Source organism: Bombus affinis, chromosome 13 (assembly GCF_024516045.1).
Source record: "Bombus affinis isolate iyBomAffi1 chromosome 13, iyBomAffi1.2, whole genome shotgun sequence".
Classification (NCBI taxonomy): Eukaryota; Metazoa; Arthropoda; class Insecta; order Hymenoptera; family Apidae; genus Bombus; species Bombus affinis.
Window position 1 is genome coordinate 8477810 of NC_066356.1, and position 17661 is coordinate 8495470.

General features: G+C 38.2%; 1 protein-coding gene across 3 annotated transcripts in view; it reads left to right on the plus strand.

Annotated features, from left to right (window-relative positions):
* Positions 1–17211, plus strand: part of LOC126922904 (zinc finger protein rotund-like) — a 249980-nt gene extending 232769 nt beyond the window's left edge. For all 3 annotated transcript variants that reach the window (XM_050735844.1, XM_050735842.1, XM_050735843.1), the window contains exon 6: positions 5682–17211. In XM_050735844.1, coding sequence (XP_050591801.1) covers positions 5682–6830 — 1149 coding nt within the window. In that variant the 3' untranslated portion in view covers positions 6831–17211. The remainder of the gene's footprint in view (positions 1–5681) is intronic.
* Positions 17212–17661: the final 450 nt, after the last annotated feature.

Below are 17661 nucleotides of genomic sequence, written 5' to 3' on the forward strand. Positions count from 1 at the left end.
TTTAAATATTTAGAGCGAAACAGATTTTCATTCAGGTTTCATTTCTTTGGTTGTATTCATAAAAATATGAATTTGTATAAAAACCCACGATCTAATGATTATACTTAATCGAAGTAGCCTAATGAGAACGAATGAACACGCATGTATCGTTAGGAAATGATATTCTACATTCTACAAGCGAACCAAACTGGAAAGTAGCTTCCATGGTTTATGAAACAGCCGTCCACCTCTGAAGTCTATTTTACTTTGCCCTACGGCGGTGCATCCCTGAGCCCTTCATCTCTGCGCTGTTCTTCTTCCAATAAGCCTCTCTTGCTCTCCACCCTAGCACCCATATTTTTATCTTTCTCCTGCAATCCTGTAATTCCACGACCTCATCAGCCTGCCTGCCCCGTATTTCTGTAATCGTATTTTCCCTGTACCTTACATCCTGTTGGCCTTTGGTTTATCCATGACTAAAAAAAAAAAAAAAAACCACTACACGTCTACGTGTGTTCCTCTTTGTGAAACAAAAGAGTTTCATTTAGACACCATATACACTATGGTTCTAAATTCTTGGTTCGATTAAAATCAGCGAGATTCTATGATTTAAAGTAAGACGAATATCGGTAATATCGAAATTACGATGAAGTGTTTGTTTTCAAGAAAATCCAGTTTGAAAACTGGTAATGTATGTGGGAATTTATTTAACCTCTGGCAGATAGGATTAGATAATCAATAGGAGATCATTCTACACGAGGAAATAAGACGAAAATGTAGAATAAAATTTTTACGCTGAAAGACTCGTTTTCGAGAAAATATGGTTTGATAGTGTACAGACGTATTCGACAAACTTGCAAATTTGATTTTCTCATAAACCAGATCTTAATAGAATGATTCACGCTCAGTTTCGTGTTAGAGTATTGCGTATATTAGAAGCGTTTCCTTAAGTCTCCGTTCACGCACATGAGATTATCAAATGGATCTCGCGCATTCGTTCGTTACGCTTCGCTCGTTCTGAGATTCGCACCGTTCGCTGCCGATCAAAGAAAATTATATAAACGAAATTTTGTTGAATGATGTAAAGGATAGAAGCATTGATTCTTTGGACCAAGAATCTTTCTAATTCCTGAAGAATTTTTGAGGAATTTTTCGATAACGTTCACCTCTGTGATGAATATTATAATCGATGATGGAAACAAATTATGAGTAGACTGCGGATTTTGATCATATTTCAATATTTTCATAAAACGAATTTCAGAAATTAAATCTATCTGGTAATTTATCTCATTTACTAAAAAATTATGGCGAGTACTCCACTTTGGATAATTTATACATTCGTCATCATAAACGCATAAAAATCTGTAGTCTAGTTGTGAGCAATTATGCGTCGAATGAAGTAAACTGGGTTTGAATTAAAGTTATGGATTCGAATCGAGGTCGGCTATTGCTTTAATCTTCGCACTATTGTAATTATCCTCTAATACTATTCTTGAAATATGCGAGGGAAACGAGAAAAACAGATTTGCATTTATTCTAACGTGTCGCGCTGTTTTTCAACCGTTCGTAATAATATCATGAAGCCATTATTACATCTGAATTAAATATATAAAATAAGTAGACGATAGATGATAATAAGATAATAGATAGTAATAAGTATTCCGAAAACTCTATCTTTTCGTAATGTATATATCCTCCAGATCACATTAAATTTTTGAAGAATATTAAAACGAATTCAACAAGCACCAGACAAATTTTAATTAGCACACACGACATTGAGCCAAATTAAAAAATAACAGTAGTGAAGGAAATAGTGATATTCATTTCGATGCTTCCATATTTATCACAGCGAACAAAAATACATTTGCATAACATGTGAACTAAAAATCGAATCCTATATCGAACATTCTATTCCATTATACATAGAATATCGTAGCTTGAAGGTTAAATTTCCAATCGAAGACTTCGACAAGTAGAAGCTTTAGGTACAACAATACTAATCGATTGGTTCTCTTGGTCCGTTCAATTGGATATAAAGTATTATCATAACGGTTGTAAAAATTCGTAACGGTTCAATCGACGAAAACAAGCTTCCCGCCTGGAGGCTGCTCTGACACTTTTGCTGGGCGATGTTGCGACTGACTCGCAGGATAATCTGCTCAAGTTTCTTTTCGGTGACAAGTTTGACCTAATTCGCAACCAGGATTCTTTCGAAGACGACTCTTGAAAACAAGATGACGTTTTTATCTCAAGAAACTCGTTAATCTGGGCGATGATTTTCTGACAAACTTCGAGCGAGAACCATTGAAGTTACCAAGATCGAACTGTTTGAGTTAAACAAGAACTAACGAGCAGGCGTTTTATCTAAGAATTATCATAAAACATGTAAAATAGATGTTGCTTGATGTTGCAAAATGAAATCGAAGATATAAGAAGTTCTGCAAGGAAGTCAAATAACATGGATCTAGCAGATTAATCATAAAAGAACAGATCTACACCTAAAATATATGGTACGGCTCAAAAGTACTCGGAAACTTGCTTATTTTATTTAAACTTGCTTTTTTCATTTTACAGGATGTGTATTATTTGTAGAATTATGGATGAGAGAATTTTCCACTATCTTACTCTTTATTACAGTTATTCTGTTACACGTTACAGTTATTATGTCGTCATCAAATTGATTTTTGAAATTTAAGCAACCACAAAAATGGCGTTGGTTGTTGCAAACTTCGTCAAATTTACGGACTCTTCTCTTTATTACCATTACAGTTATGTACGATAACATGTTACAACACGATAAAATTGATTTTTAATAGCTATTGTGCAATAACAAAATTGGCGGTCGTAATTCTCAAACATTGTGAAACTTCTTCAAACTGCGAATCGGATGGAGAAGGGTCTTCTAAATGGTTCGAGAAACCAACACTATTAATTCCAGCAGCTATTACTAAAATCAATTTGTACATCAATGAGTCATGTAGTTAACCTAATCTTAAATTCATACGTACATAGTTCTGCTACAAATTGTTCAAAATTTTGGAGTTGTACATTTGTTGAATCTACAAGAAGACAATAATTCTTTATTGCTAGCAAATGTGACTTGCCACGTTGAAAAAAAGATAATGGGCGTTGCTCCTAATCGTTAATTTCCTATTAGTTTATGTTCCTATCATAAAATTCACATATTCTTACTACGAATTAATCAAAGTGTAACATCATCGTCGACCAAATTAAGTAAAAGATCGATTCAATGCTTTTAAACGAACGTTTCCAGTTTATCCACCGCTCGAGTTTAACTTATCGAATCCAGAAAAGTTGATTGCGTGTCTCTGAATGATTAAACGCGATTATTAAGCAAGAGCATCGACATGGACGGAACAGTATGATCCTCGGAAGGCCACGGATCGTAGCTGTGATCCCGGGGCGTGGCACAGAGTGATCCGAGAAAGGAATCCGTCGTTTTACGTAACAATCTCGAGCGATCCGCGATCAGCCAGGAAACTGACCGCCTCTACGCCGTTCCTCGCGTGTCCAGGATAGTTTCCACGATTCTTCGCGTCGTCCTGGTGCGATACCCTCCGTCCCCTGATCGTTCACATAGCACCGCTCGACTTCCAAGAAGTTTCGAACACGCATCGTCGTAACTTCAGGATGGAATCTCGTGACCCGAGTAAATTACTTGTTGCTTTCTATCTTTTCTTCCGTGTCTCTCTTAATCTCAATGATCTTCAATGTATCGATACGCCACGTAAGAAAAAAATCATGAAAAAATTCATAAAAACACGAATAATCTTTAATTGCTATTAAAAAGCGAAATTGCTTATTATCCTGAAGCCTTCTTTCCTTTCCTTCGTATAGTATATTCTCAATGATTCTTGTTTTATCGATACACGATGAAGAAATCCATCGCGAAACGCGAGATTTGCAAATAAATAATTTTTAATCACTATGAAAAATGGAAATTAGAGGTGTCGAAAGAATGAACAAAATTGAGGGGACAAGAGTGTAATGAAGATTCGATGGCGTTCAGCATCGCATACCAATGATCTCTAGTCGAGCAGAAATAAAAATTAGGAATGCGGAGCGATATTAGGGAATGAAAGAATGAGACAGCAGAATCTAATGAGGATTCGGTAGTCTGAACGCCGGTGGAAACCGGTCTGAACAAAAATTACGAGCCGCGATGGTTCGTGGAATGACCGGAAGCCGCGCGACTTTGTTTCCACGCGAGAAACACCGGCTTGGAATCCGTTTCCTTCTCTGGGTATCAATTAGATCGGACAAATTAGAACACCGGCCGAGTCAATATTGATACCGACAGGAATCAGGAGGAGCGGTAATGAGCGACGTTGCTCTTTTCCTTCGCTATCCTGCATGATGAAGAAGGGGGAACGAGAGAGGAACAAAAAGAAGAAACAGGAGAAAGAAGAAAAAAAGAAAAGGTATTTAAGGCTACCGACGAACGAACTACCGTACAAAGAGGAGCCGAGATACACCGAGAGGGGCAGGAACAAAAAGGGGCGGAGAGGAAGGTAAAAGACGGACAGAGATGAAATAAAAAGACGTGGAAGTGGGGAATTAAGAGAGAAAAAGAGGGAGACAGAGAGATATCTCTATGCGGTAGCTAAAGCCAGTCAGTCAGGTATGCCTGGAGGCTAGGCCATGATAGACAAGGTCATCCTCTCCCCGGTTTACACGTATGCTCTGGCTACTGCCAGTCCTCGTTTACATTTATTTATTTATAAATATACCGCGGCTCTGGACTAATGCGCCGTCTCCAAGAGAGAGGAGGAGGAAGCAGAACGACCGGCCACACGGATGGAAGGAGACCGGACTGTCCAGACGACGATGGAACCCCTTCACCTGCAGATCGGCTCTCTTTCATTATTCGGTTAATCGCGGCGCAATAGACGCCGCGAAAAAGGCTACCGCCGTTACACGTTTCTGAGGATATAACTTTTTTCAATGCAGTTCCAAAGTTCCAGCGGTAGACTTTGAGCTAGTGCTCAAAGTGTTTCCAGTTCTATCATTGACTGATTAGATTAGGTGGATTTTAATTGGTTCCATTAGGATTTTCAATTAAATGCAACTTTGTATGTTACATTTTCCCGTTTACGTTCCTATAAAATAGAATTTTATGTCCATTACATAAATATGTTCAAGATTTCTGCAACTCCAGCGGTAGACTTTAACTCCTTGATGTTGAATGGAGCTTCCGGTTCTGTCGACGATTCATGAGATAAATGAATTTTAATTAGACCTATTAGGTTTTTCCACCAAATGAAGCTTTGTATATTATAGTTTCTCCTTCACATTCATATTTAGCCTTTAAGAGGAACATTTGTAAAAATTCGTAATTGTATGTGATATTATAACTCGTTGAAAAAATCGAATAGGTCGACGAATACTTACGCGTCCTACTGTAAATGTGTTCAATCTTCCAATGTCTATTTTTACTTTTATATTTAGAGTAGCAGAAAAAGATATTTATGTACTGTCTTATTTATTACAGTATCTATATACTAATTAATTAAATCCAACTATATGAAACTTCGTATCATTTAAATACTAAATAAAACGCTTTATAAGTAGAAAATAAGAATATGCGCAAATACTCTTTGCAGCTACCGTATATTTTCCAAACCCTCTTAAAATTTTGGATAATAAGTTAACCTAAAATGGTATTTATTTGTGACTTGCAGATCTTCGGTAGCAAGGCGGACCTGCAGCTCCACACGCAGATCCACATGCGCGAGGCGAAGCCGTACAAATGCACCCAGTGCTCGAAGGCGTTCGCGAACTCCTCGTACCTGTCCCAGCACACCAGGATCCACCTGGGCATCAAGCCGTACCGCTGCGAGATTTGCCAGCGGAAGTTCACCCAACTGAGCCACCTACAGCAGCACATCCGCACGCACACCGGTGACAAACCGTACAAGTGCCGGCATCCAGGCTGCACGAAGGCGTTCAGCCAGCTGAGCAACCTACAGAGCCACTCCCGTTGCCACCAGACCGACAAGCCGTACAAGTGTAACTCCTGCTACAAGTGCTTCTCCGACGAGCCCAGCCTGCTCGAGCACATACCGAAGCACAAGGAGTCGAAGCACCTTAAAACGCACATCTGTCAGTACTGCGGCAAGAGTTACACCCAAGAGACCTATCTGGCGAAGCACATGCAGAAACATGCGGAGAGGACGGACAAGAGACCGCCGATAATCGGTACGGGGCTCAGGCCGTCGATCCACGCAATGGCGGCTCATCATCAAGACCACTATTGGCCGAAAGTCAGTCCAGACTCGGTGATCAGCGATCTACACGACCGACTGCCTCATCACCACACCGACTACCATCAAAATCAGAACCCGGAGATGCTATTACCTGGCCACGGACACCGTGGCGAGTCCATCGAGAACGATTCGAGGCAACAGACCCCTCAACCGGGCGCCAACCATCACCCAAACAGTAGCTCGGCATTTACGCCGATCTCGTCGATCTCGATAAATTCCATCTCCTCCATGCAACATCCATTGAATCCACTGAACCACTTGCACTACCCTGGCAGCCATCATCCAGCCTCCAGGCCATATCTCTACGAAGCCTTCAACACAACGCAGAAATCCTCGCCGGCGTCATCCTCGTCAGGGGTCACGTCAGGCACGACCAGCAACCAGAACGCGACCTCCTTCCCGAACCAGTTGATCAGCCTCCATCAAATCAGGAACTACGCGCACCAACCCAACCTTGGAAATCTCGGGAACTTGGGAAACCTGGGGAACCTGAGTAATCTGAGCAACCTAAGCGCGACAATGGAGAGCCACGCTCTCCTCGGTGGACTCAAGGAGAAACAGTAACTCCGGCTGGTCGCGGAGATTAGGAACAAAAACTATTTGCTACTTCTCCTCGATTTCTTTTTTTCTTCTTCGTCTATACCTGTACCTCGTCCCCATGTCCTATTTTTCCCGCGATCTTTACAGGGTCCAGGATGTTTGTATGATATTTTACATCTCGTTATGAGTTTGTTCGAAAGGAAAACGCCTATCGAACATTCGCTGCTCCTACGTTTCGCCCTTATACTTCTTTTAGCATTTAATTTCTATGGGACATTCTGAAAACTGTTTGCGGTGTGTGCATGCAGCCTGATCAAGAGTGATTTTGTGTAGGGTTCCTGTCTTTATTTAGGATGGTGCTGGGGGTAGTTATTCGCTGTGCGATAATAGTCAGTTTGTAAAACAATTGTATATTTTTATACATTTTGGTTTAACAGGAATCGCTTACACGTATAAGCATAAATATACTTGAATATATATCTCAAAGATGAGATACCTATTTAAAAAAGAAATACTGCGTTTTGTTTACTCTTTAAACGATCTCTTTCGTTAGTTAATGAGAACTGTGGAAAACAGACCCATTTACGTAAATTTAAATAATTGAAAATAACGAATAATATATAGAATATTCTATATTTGGAAGATCAGATAACTTAAAGAAAAAAATTTTTCATTTTCTTGTACAACCTTAAACGATTTTATTTCATCAGATAACAGCCTGGAACTGTTAATGAAAACGATCGCAAACGTATCTAAACAGCGAAAGATCGACGACTCGATCAAAAAAGAAGTACTCTACCGTTATTTCCATCGAGGAACATTAATCTTGTCGAAAAACATTTCACGAGTCGAGTGCAAATCGATTTGGCGACTTTTAATCGTTTCAATGCTACTGATCATTCATGCATGAAGAACAAATATTAGAAAGTACCTTGTTCGATGTGGTATCGATCGGGTAACTTCCTATCGATCCGCCGAGAATCGGCAAAATCGATTTGCGATCGAAGTCCTCCCAATATAACTAAGCGTTTAACCACGACGCTGATTAACTTTCACGTTCGTACTTAGCTAGAAAATAACTTGGAACGATAATCGACGAGCATGTTTCTCGATGTTCCCTCCGATTATCCGTGGCGAATAGCCATCCGACTATCCTGAACTCTTCACTTGAATTTACCACATTTCCTAACGAAACTATTTTCGAGAGACGTCCTTCTTCAGTTCCAAGCGAATACTTTCATCCTCCTCCTGCAATCCACCCCGAAGATCTCCTTAGGTTAACGTTCAACTTCAAGTTTAACAGTCCTCCTAAGTCCTCTTTTCTTTCTATTGATACTTAATCATCCGTTGGTCCCATCGATTTATGGTGTTACTGATATTGGAGAATGATTTTAATCTGGCAGAATTGTATAGTTTGAATAAGGTTTTGTTACTATGAAAGTTGTACAGTGGGGTTGTTTAGCGAAATTTAGAAATTTGGGCTTGTTTAACTCGGATTTTCGTAGTTTCGTTGGATCAGTGATTTGTGGTTGATTTTTTGGTATTTAATTTGCAAACAATGTTGTCGTTTTGTTACACGTATTTTATATACGTAGCATGAATATTAAATATTCTTCATATATGTAAATATTCTTCATTGTATGATTGCGTAACACTGTAGGAGGAGAGTATCCTACAGATATACAAAGCATCACCTCGAAGATTATCTTATGAAAATATCCTTCCAGAGAACGAGTTCAAAGCGATAATTTCCCAGAAATTTAGAAAATAGTTCTAAAAATTGCAGCAATCACGAAACCAATCGCTTTTTGAAACTCGTCCTGTACATTCAACGAAAGAAACCTTGTGAAGTAGCAGAAACGTAGTTTAAAAGCAATTATTTCGTAGATCAACACGTGCAAACCGTTTCGTTCAATTTTCATTACATTTTCTATTGCAAAGGTCTCTTAATTGGTATCATTGAGGTTCATGGCAATTTCGAATTGGATTATCTAATATTGAGAACGTAACGGAGAACGTAGAATGCAAAATGAAAATAAAAATCCTAAATTTTAGTAATCCAACGTGAATCATAATCATTTATGATGCAACGATACTATTCAAAGATTAACTTTCAACAAACATTTTTGGTTCATAGATAGCTATGATAGTTATCTACTTAAGACATGAGACAATACGAAGACTACGAATTGAAATTAAAAAAAAATACTTTGACATTAAATATTTAATTAAATATTTAATCGAAACTGTTACCTACGATCTAATAATACCAATTGGGGGTTGAAACTCGAAAATCGCTTAAAAGTCTCGTTCACGATTAGAGGAAGAGATGAAAATGAGTATAATCGGCGAGAATCGATGGGACCGCGGTTAGTTCCGTTCTTTTCGTGTTCCTGCCTCCCAGGAGCATCGTACGTAAGAGGGAATAGCAAAGCCAGGAGAAATCGTGTCGTGGAGTAGAGCTATTTTCCAAGGGGTGGCTCGCCCCCTGGAACCGGTGCGGGGGGATGGGCACACCTTTCTAGGTCGAGTGGACGTTTCGTTCGCAACGGGATAATTAACGAAGCGAATGTGTGTGTTTGTGTGTGTCTGAGCATGCCAGAAACTCTTCTGTGTATGTGTGTGCATGTGTCTGTGTATGTAGTTAGGCGAGTGGGTGGTAGAGGAGAAGAAAAAGAGATAGGTGAATGGATAGTAAAGAAAAAGGAAAAGAGTTGGACGAGTGGGTGGCAGAAGAGAAGGAGAAGAGATAGGCAAGTGGGTGATGAAGGAAGAGGAAAAGAGTTGGGCAAGTGGATGGTAAAGAAAAAGGAAAAGAATTGGGCGAGTGGATTTTAAAGGAGAAGAAAAAGAGATAGGTGAATGGATAGTGGAGGAAAAGGAAAATAATTGGGCGAGTGGGTGGTAGAACAGAAGGAAAAGACAAAAAAATGTGGAGTCGAAGCATCGCACGCACCATTTAAATAGGAGTTACACGCGTACACACATTACATGAGGGCACAAATCGTGTGAATAGCTTTTTTTCAGCGAGAAAAAGGAGAGGACGCGAGTGAGTGAGGGTGCAAGAGAGATTTAGGGTAGGTCGACGACAGTGCCACGAAATAATAAATGCGAAAGTAACGGAGATAATAGGGAATTAAAAAGGGAACGAGGAGCAGAGAGAAAGGGGAGAGAGAGAGAGAGAGGGAGAGAAAAAAGTAGGCGAGCATGTTAGAAGGGGTAAGATAGGGTTGGAACGCGAGCAACCATACAGGCGCACAGAGAAAAAGAGAACGGTACGGAGAACCTCCATGTACATAGTTATTATATATATAAATATATAAATATATAAATATAAATAAATGAATAAATAAATATTATATATTATTATTATTAATTAATTAATTGATCGATATTCGGTAGGTGCGTAAGGGAAAAAAAGAGAGCAAGAGGATATAGACTCTACTGAAGATATTCTAAGTACCTTGTCTAACACGAATATAATTAAAGAAGTGAAAACCGTGTGAATGAAATGAAGGGAATGAATGGGAGAATGTTCGAATAAGAGTGAAGTTAAAAGAAAAAGCAAGCAATCGTTGCCCAAAGTTATTTACGATAATTTTTCTTTCTCTTAAGAGCGCGTTTCCGTTCTACGAAGCCGCGGTACGATCAACCTTGGCGATCGGTTCTTTCTCTACTTATCACGCCGTTATTTCTTTTCCTTTCATTTCGATAGTCTATAAAATGAAGATCATCGATCGTCGTGGCTTATCGAGCCCGGTTATTTAGAAAAATTCGAGACGTACGAAAATTCGACGTATGCCGAATGAAAAAAGAGAAGAAGAACACACGTGTACTGTAGATAATTTCTTGTTACGGCGCCGCCGATGTCTCGTTTCGTGGCTCTCTTCTTAATCGGTTTTGATCGATCCACGAGGTGCAGGGCTATAAAAAGATTTTTCTTTTATTTTTATCATTTTCTAACTGAACTCTAACTCTTTTTACTTTCTTGTCGTTTTTACGTCCATTACTTCCTTTTCTACGAATAAACGATATTCTATTCTAAGGTCCATCTTCCTTATGGACAGAAAAAGAAAATAAATAAAAAGGAAGTGAGGCACACGAGACGCGACACGTCGGCGCTTCACCTGTGCTCAAGTTGTTTAAAACTATTAGTTTGTTAACTAAGAAGCGAGAGAGGTTGGAAGAAAGAGAGGGAGAGAGAGAGAGAGAGAGTGTGAGTTTGAAAGAGAGAGAGAGAGAGAGAGAGAAAGAGAGGGAGGAGAGAGAGAATGAACGAAAGACTGGAATGAGTGAGAAGGAGTAAACGAGAAAGTGTTAATTAATAATTCCGCGTGGAAAGCGGAGCCCGATCGCGGTCTCTCGTTTCGTTCGACGTTTGTTCTTTCTCGTTTATTTCAAGATCGACTTATGATCGTCGACAAGAAATAAACGATTCAAACATAGTAGATCGTTAAATGAATGTGAAGCAAAGAGAACAGGAGAACGTCGAAGAAAACGCGCGAGAAAAATCGTAGAACAAAAGGGGCGGTTGTATTCGGGCAAGAAATACTGAAAGGAAAAAAAAACACGAAAGCGATCGTCTTTTTTTTTTCTTTTTTGTTCGTTGATAACGAAATTGAACACGAGGGTGAGGGTGGGGACGGGGCGAGAGTGGAGGAATTTGTTTTTTTTTAATTCGGGGGTTGTGGGTGGTTATAACGAGCGTCGTCGTCTTCGTCAGGTCCCCCCGCGCTTTAATTGTGATCTTTTTTTTGTGTCTATCCTTTAGTTTCCATTTGATGATTATTTTATTATTATTTTATTAATATTATTATTATTAATATTATTATTATTATAATTATGATTTCGTTTAATAAACTGTCACATTAAAAGGACAAACGTCTGACTTGGCGGAGGAAGTGACAGACTGGTAGTGTTCTTCTGTCACGTCATCATCTTCCTCCCCTGAGACTACCACCAGCCCCCATCAATTCGAAGAACCCTCTCCTTTCTCTTCTTCACGAACATAAATCGCGTGAAGGAACTCCTTATCCCTAAGTAAGTTTCTTTTCTCATATTTCTCTTAGGAAACAGAGGTTCTTCCGTTTTATTCTATTATATTTTTAACAACGCGAATTTGATTTACAGATTGAAGTCACAGAGTTGATTCTAGATAGTTTCTTGTCGTAAAGGAACCTAATCTCAAAAAATCTTTTCCCCCCTTTGTCTTCCACGATAGATTTTTCCACTTGTTCTTCTCTTTTTAGTTGTCTTCTCATCGTTGTACTTACTAGTTTACTCTCTGTTCTGTTCTTCCATTATCTTTTTCTTTCCTTTTCCTTTTTTCTTTTTTTCTTTTTTTCTTTTTTTTTTTGACGATAAAATCTGCAGTGAGATGCCGTCCATTATGCTTTCGGAAACTAACGAAGATTACCAAGGGACGCGGAGGATCGATCGTTCGCCAGCGCAAGTTCCTCAAGCTCGTTGATTTCGAGTCGACGAAAAATGGAATTCCTTTCTCGCGTCTTGTGGGTTTTTACGCGAATCACGCGTTGATCTTTGCGGTCTAAAAATCGACCACGACAAAAGGCAATTTCACAATACATCGGAGAATTCATTTTTCATAAACTTAGGGTATCGCCATTAACGTTGAAATTAATATTTCTTGAAGTACTAGGACTGTTAATAGATGCTTCACGAGTAAGACGAATAAGCCGTAAGCGTTCGCTCGTTTGTTTTCGTTCGTAGTTGTAGAAACGAAAATTGTTAAATTCTTTGTCGTTGTACCATTTGAAAAATACGATACTGTTGAAAGGTTAAATTTTAATAGAATGTAGATAAAGAGTCTTTAGAATCGTAGAATATTTTTCTTCTAAGGAATGATTAAGAATTTACATTGAATGTATCAATCGCTTGCGGAACCATCGATCCTTTCGATCCTCGCGTACAATCAGTTCCTTTCAATAAAATTTGTTCATTTTCTGGCAATGAATAACTAACGCAAAAAAAGTGATAAATCGTCGAGTCATGTACAATACGTGAATTGGTCTGCCAAAAGAACAGATTGAAAACAAAAATAATTGGAATGCTTGCGGTCTTTCGAAGAATAAACAAATTATCGCTCATTCAATAAACAAATTTTATTTGACAGTAAAAAATTACGAACTTTGCTGATTTTCTTTTTTCCTGCAGCATTATGAAGATTAAATTAATGGATAGACTTTTTCAGAAGGCCACAGGCATGTTCTTAATCGAAATCTCTTTATGGTTCCACACCGGGTCCCTTTAACCCTGAAACGTAAATTCATTCAGTCTTCGCTGTTTTCGCTGTTTTAATACTATGTACATACGCGTTTAAAATTTCAAATTTTCTTAATAGAATAAAACGTGATAGTTTCATCGAATATTTCAGAACATTCTTTTGTAAAAAGCTATTGTTGAGAATCTTGGGTATAAGAAGGTTAGGCGAAAGTACACAATTGTTGAAGAAAGTGTTTGAACATTTACCGTAGAAAATTTCTATGCATAGAATTACGCATGTTACGTATGTTATGTATATAATAGGACAATTTAAGTTTCATAATTGATTAAGTTACAATTTTATTCTCTGTTACGATACGTTTTTACGATTTGAAAGAAAAAAAGATTTCTTTGCAACAATAGATATAACTATTTTGACTATTTAAATTTTATTTTGCGCTCTCTGCGAAACATATATTTACACATATACTCGTACGATTTCTATATACATTTTCAAATTTGTTTCACACTTTACCACCGATATAGTTATTATAGTCGTATCTTATTACGGTACTAATGAAATTCTAAAATATTCCCTAGATATATAACACATGAGGCGCATATAACACAATATTCATAAAACATTTCTACAAGTGTTCGAACACTTTCTCCACTGTATTGATCTTCTCGATTGTGATAATGATTTTCTTGACTGAGAGATGAGAATTGGAAAGACTGGTTACACTTTGTTTTACCTTTAATTGAATCGTTAGCGACGTAGTGGATCGAGAAAATTGCGAAACGTTTCTTGATCGATTGGCGGGGGGGGTGGGGTGGAAAATGGAGTAGGCAATAGTTGCGAGGCGACAATGGGAGACTCCACTTCTCTTTATTATCTGCGGATTATCCGATCGATTCCTTTTGATTACCACGTTATGTAGCGATTACCGAACGAACAATAAATGTAATAATTTTATCCGTAATCCATTGCCCACAGATCTGCTCGATACTTATCGAATTCTTCAGGGTTAAAGCGACTGAGTATCTTCTTAAAAGCGTTTCTACGAAACCATACTCGTTGTATAATCGTCAATTTCGCGAAGAGAGAAAGGGTTACAAGCGTAACGAACACGTGCGTGTCTGCGTGTACGACTGGGTAATAAAATAAACGACCGTATAAATGAAGATGTATGATAGAAACGAAAGTGCAAAAGAGCGAAAGAATGTCGAAAAGATGGAGAGACTCTCACATAGGCAACGTAAGGAAAACAATATATTGATTATATTGCGCGGTACGAACAGAACTGTGATATTTTATTGTATAAATTTACGGAGGACAAAGAAAAAAAAAAAGATGAAGAAGATGAAGAAAAAAAAATATGAAGAACAAATCTCTAAACGGATATACTTATACGGTAGTAGAAACGCGCGCGGGATATTACTGTATTTTACAAAGAAGTGCATCCTTAAGCCATTTAAAAGAAAAGAAAAGAACAAAAAAAAAAAGAGGGAGAAAGAGAAAAGGGGGAAAAAAGAGAAAAGGGAGAAGAAAACGGACGCGATCATACGCAATAGCGTGCGCGCGTCTAGGCCGGGTATCCCTTTTCGAAGATTGAGTTTCACGTCAGCTTCCGCTTTACGAACGAACCGCCTCGCGGAAGCTCTCGCGGGGGCAAATAACCAAAGGAGCTTCTGTAATAATTAACGAAGAAAAGCTTCTCGAAGAGTTCAATCGAAGAATTAAAACGACGCCCTCTGTCCGGTCCATTCTCAGCTTTAAAAGGAATACCCGGCGATTTTCGGGCCAATCGTGAAGCCCTAGCGTCTAATCGTTTCCTGTTTGTAAAGTATATATATAGATATATAATATAGATATATATGAATTAAATGTTTGATAAGAGAGAAAGAGAGCGTGAGAAGGAAGTGAAAGAAGCGAAAGTGCGATACGATGAACCGATCAAGATCCGATTGCAACGTTATTCGTGAACGATTTTAAAACAGACATACTCAGATACATACACGTGGTCTCGTGCATACAGAAATCTACATACACACATACACACGCGCGCACACACACACACATACACACACACACTCTGTTTAATAGTTTATATAGAGTAAGTAAAATACGCTGAATTACATCTGTAAAGTCTCGAACGGAAGATCACATTTTTTCGCGTTTACTCTAATCGTCCCTCGCCCGAGCCCCAAGAATAAAAATGGAGAAAGAATGTCGAAGAATACCGTGTTTCCTAATCCCCTGCCGATCGAGAAAACCTGAGAGACAGAGAGAGGGGGAAAGTGAATGGAATGATTCGAAGGCATAGAGAAATTGACTGATTCGGTTTTAATGTTGCTGTAAAATCTCGTAAATTTGCAAGGGGCGGTATTTTTTACTTTCGTTTGAATTATGAACAGCATCGGTGTGAAATATTTCCAGTAATTTTAAGAAATTGTATAGACAGTTTTTAATGAATATCATGTTCTATAAGAATTTTCTTTTTTGTTTTTGTATTTCTAATATAGATGCAAATTAAAGATAGAAACGTACAACGAACAGAATGCAAGAAAGATTTTATGGGAAAGCTGGTAAGGATAATGCAAGTTTTGAAATTTGAAAAGTAAAGTTTGCGATGTTTTACAGCGATATTATTTAAGATTACGAAGAATGAAACGAAATCAGGTGTTACTACAAATTACGTAGATGAGAAGAGGAGGTGACAGCGTAAACTGCGACCGGTGAATTATCAGACAAAGATCACGGGAATTCGATGCCCGTTTGGAAATGCTTAAACAGCGAGGAATACTTCGACGATGCTTGGAGAGAAGAAATTTTACAATTTTTCCTTGACATGAGAAACACTCGCTGGCCGCCGAGTGGCGGAATATTTTAATAAATGAAGGGGAAATCCACCTGAATTTCGCTCCAATCCGTCTAACGCGAATCTCCACGGTGTATGTAATAATTTTTCCTTAATAAAACACATTGGTTAAAAGCCAGAAGTACTCCATAATCTTAAGAAAATGAAAAACCATTAATAAACAGAGAAACCGTCACAGAAAAATTCTATATAATCCACGATCCTTAAATCTGAATCCTTTCATAATCCAAAGTAAGTACCTCCGGTGCACGTTGTTCTTAATCAGAGAAAAAATAAAAATCACTTCGCGAAAGGTAACAAAAAGATTTACGAAATATGCTCTCGAAGTGTTCCACAAGACTGAAAGGCCTGAAAATTTAAATAATCAAAGTCTTTCGTGTTCACCGTGTCGCAGTCTACATCCACACAACCAATTTCATCCCCTAACGACATCGCCCGCAAGAACTCGTCGTTCGAACGCAAAATCCAGTAATTTTCTGATCCCTGGAACGATGCGAAAAATCAGGAACCATTCTCCACGATAGATAGATCATAAAACGAGAGGAACAGTGACGAAACTCGTGCTATTAATTAATAAACCGTCGGCGTGTACGCATGAACGTGATACAACGAACCGAGACGATCATCGTTCCACTAAACGTTTTGAATATTATAAAAATAGAAAAAGAAAAAAAAGAGAGATCATGGAACGTTGCTCGTCCTGAAACAAGAAACGATCGCAGACTGAATAAAAAGAGAGGAACCGTGCGTTTTTCGTTTTCTTTCTAACGCTAGCACGACAACGGTACAAAAGAATTAAAAACTAAATAAAGGGAAGAAAATGAGAAAACGAAGATGAAGATGCTCGCGCGTTCTCGTGAAGCGAAATTCGTACAAGGAACCGGGTTCTTTTCAATGATCCAAAGGTTTCGTGATAGTCTTTATAAAAATCGTTGAACTAAAGCTCCTGGCGAACGTTTTTCTGTACGAATTTCGCGAGAGAAGCCTCATTGGTTGCAGCGAATCCTGTTCGAGGACGAAGAACGACGATCTGCGAAGGAGTTAATGGAATTTACAAGGGACTATAGAGGAACATCGAATAGCGGATACGTCTTTCTTGGTCCTTGATCGTCTGGTGAAGCAAAGTATCGCAAAAAATGGAACCGGTGTTGTATTCATAATCGATTTTCAGAGTTTTTCGCGACCATTTCTTCTTGATCCCCTCTGTCTCGCGCAGACAGACCTTGTAAAACAAGCCCCCAATCATCGACACTAACTGTTCGTCCTTTTTAACAAATATAACAAAACTTACGTCTTACTAATCGAGATCGGCAATCCAGAAAGCCATAGCAGTTGATTTTTAATTTATAGATCAATGAAATTAGAGAGTTCAGCCATTTTGATCATCGATAGAACTGCTACGGTATTCTGTGTTTGCAAAGTGTTTCATAATTCCTTTCCAAATGATTTTCACTTCAAAATATCTTTAGGCATATTTTTATCCCAATTTTAATAAAAGGGATAATTTTATTTAATGTAGAGATAATAAAGGAAATTTTAATTTATTAATTTGGTGTTTCAATGGAGAGAAAGGGTTAATTATTATTTTCTTTTTTCTTTTTAATTAAAATGATATTTATTTTCTTGATAATTATAGTATTCATAAATTAGATTTTAGAGATAAAAAATGTTAAAATAAAAGAGGTGTGTTATACTTTTTTAAGAAACGAGTGAATAAAAAGATATCCAATTTTAAATCCCGCGAAATATTG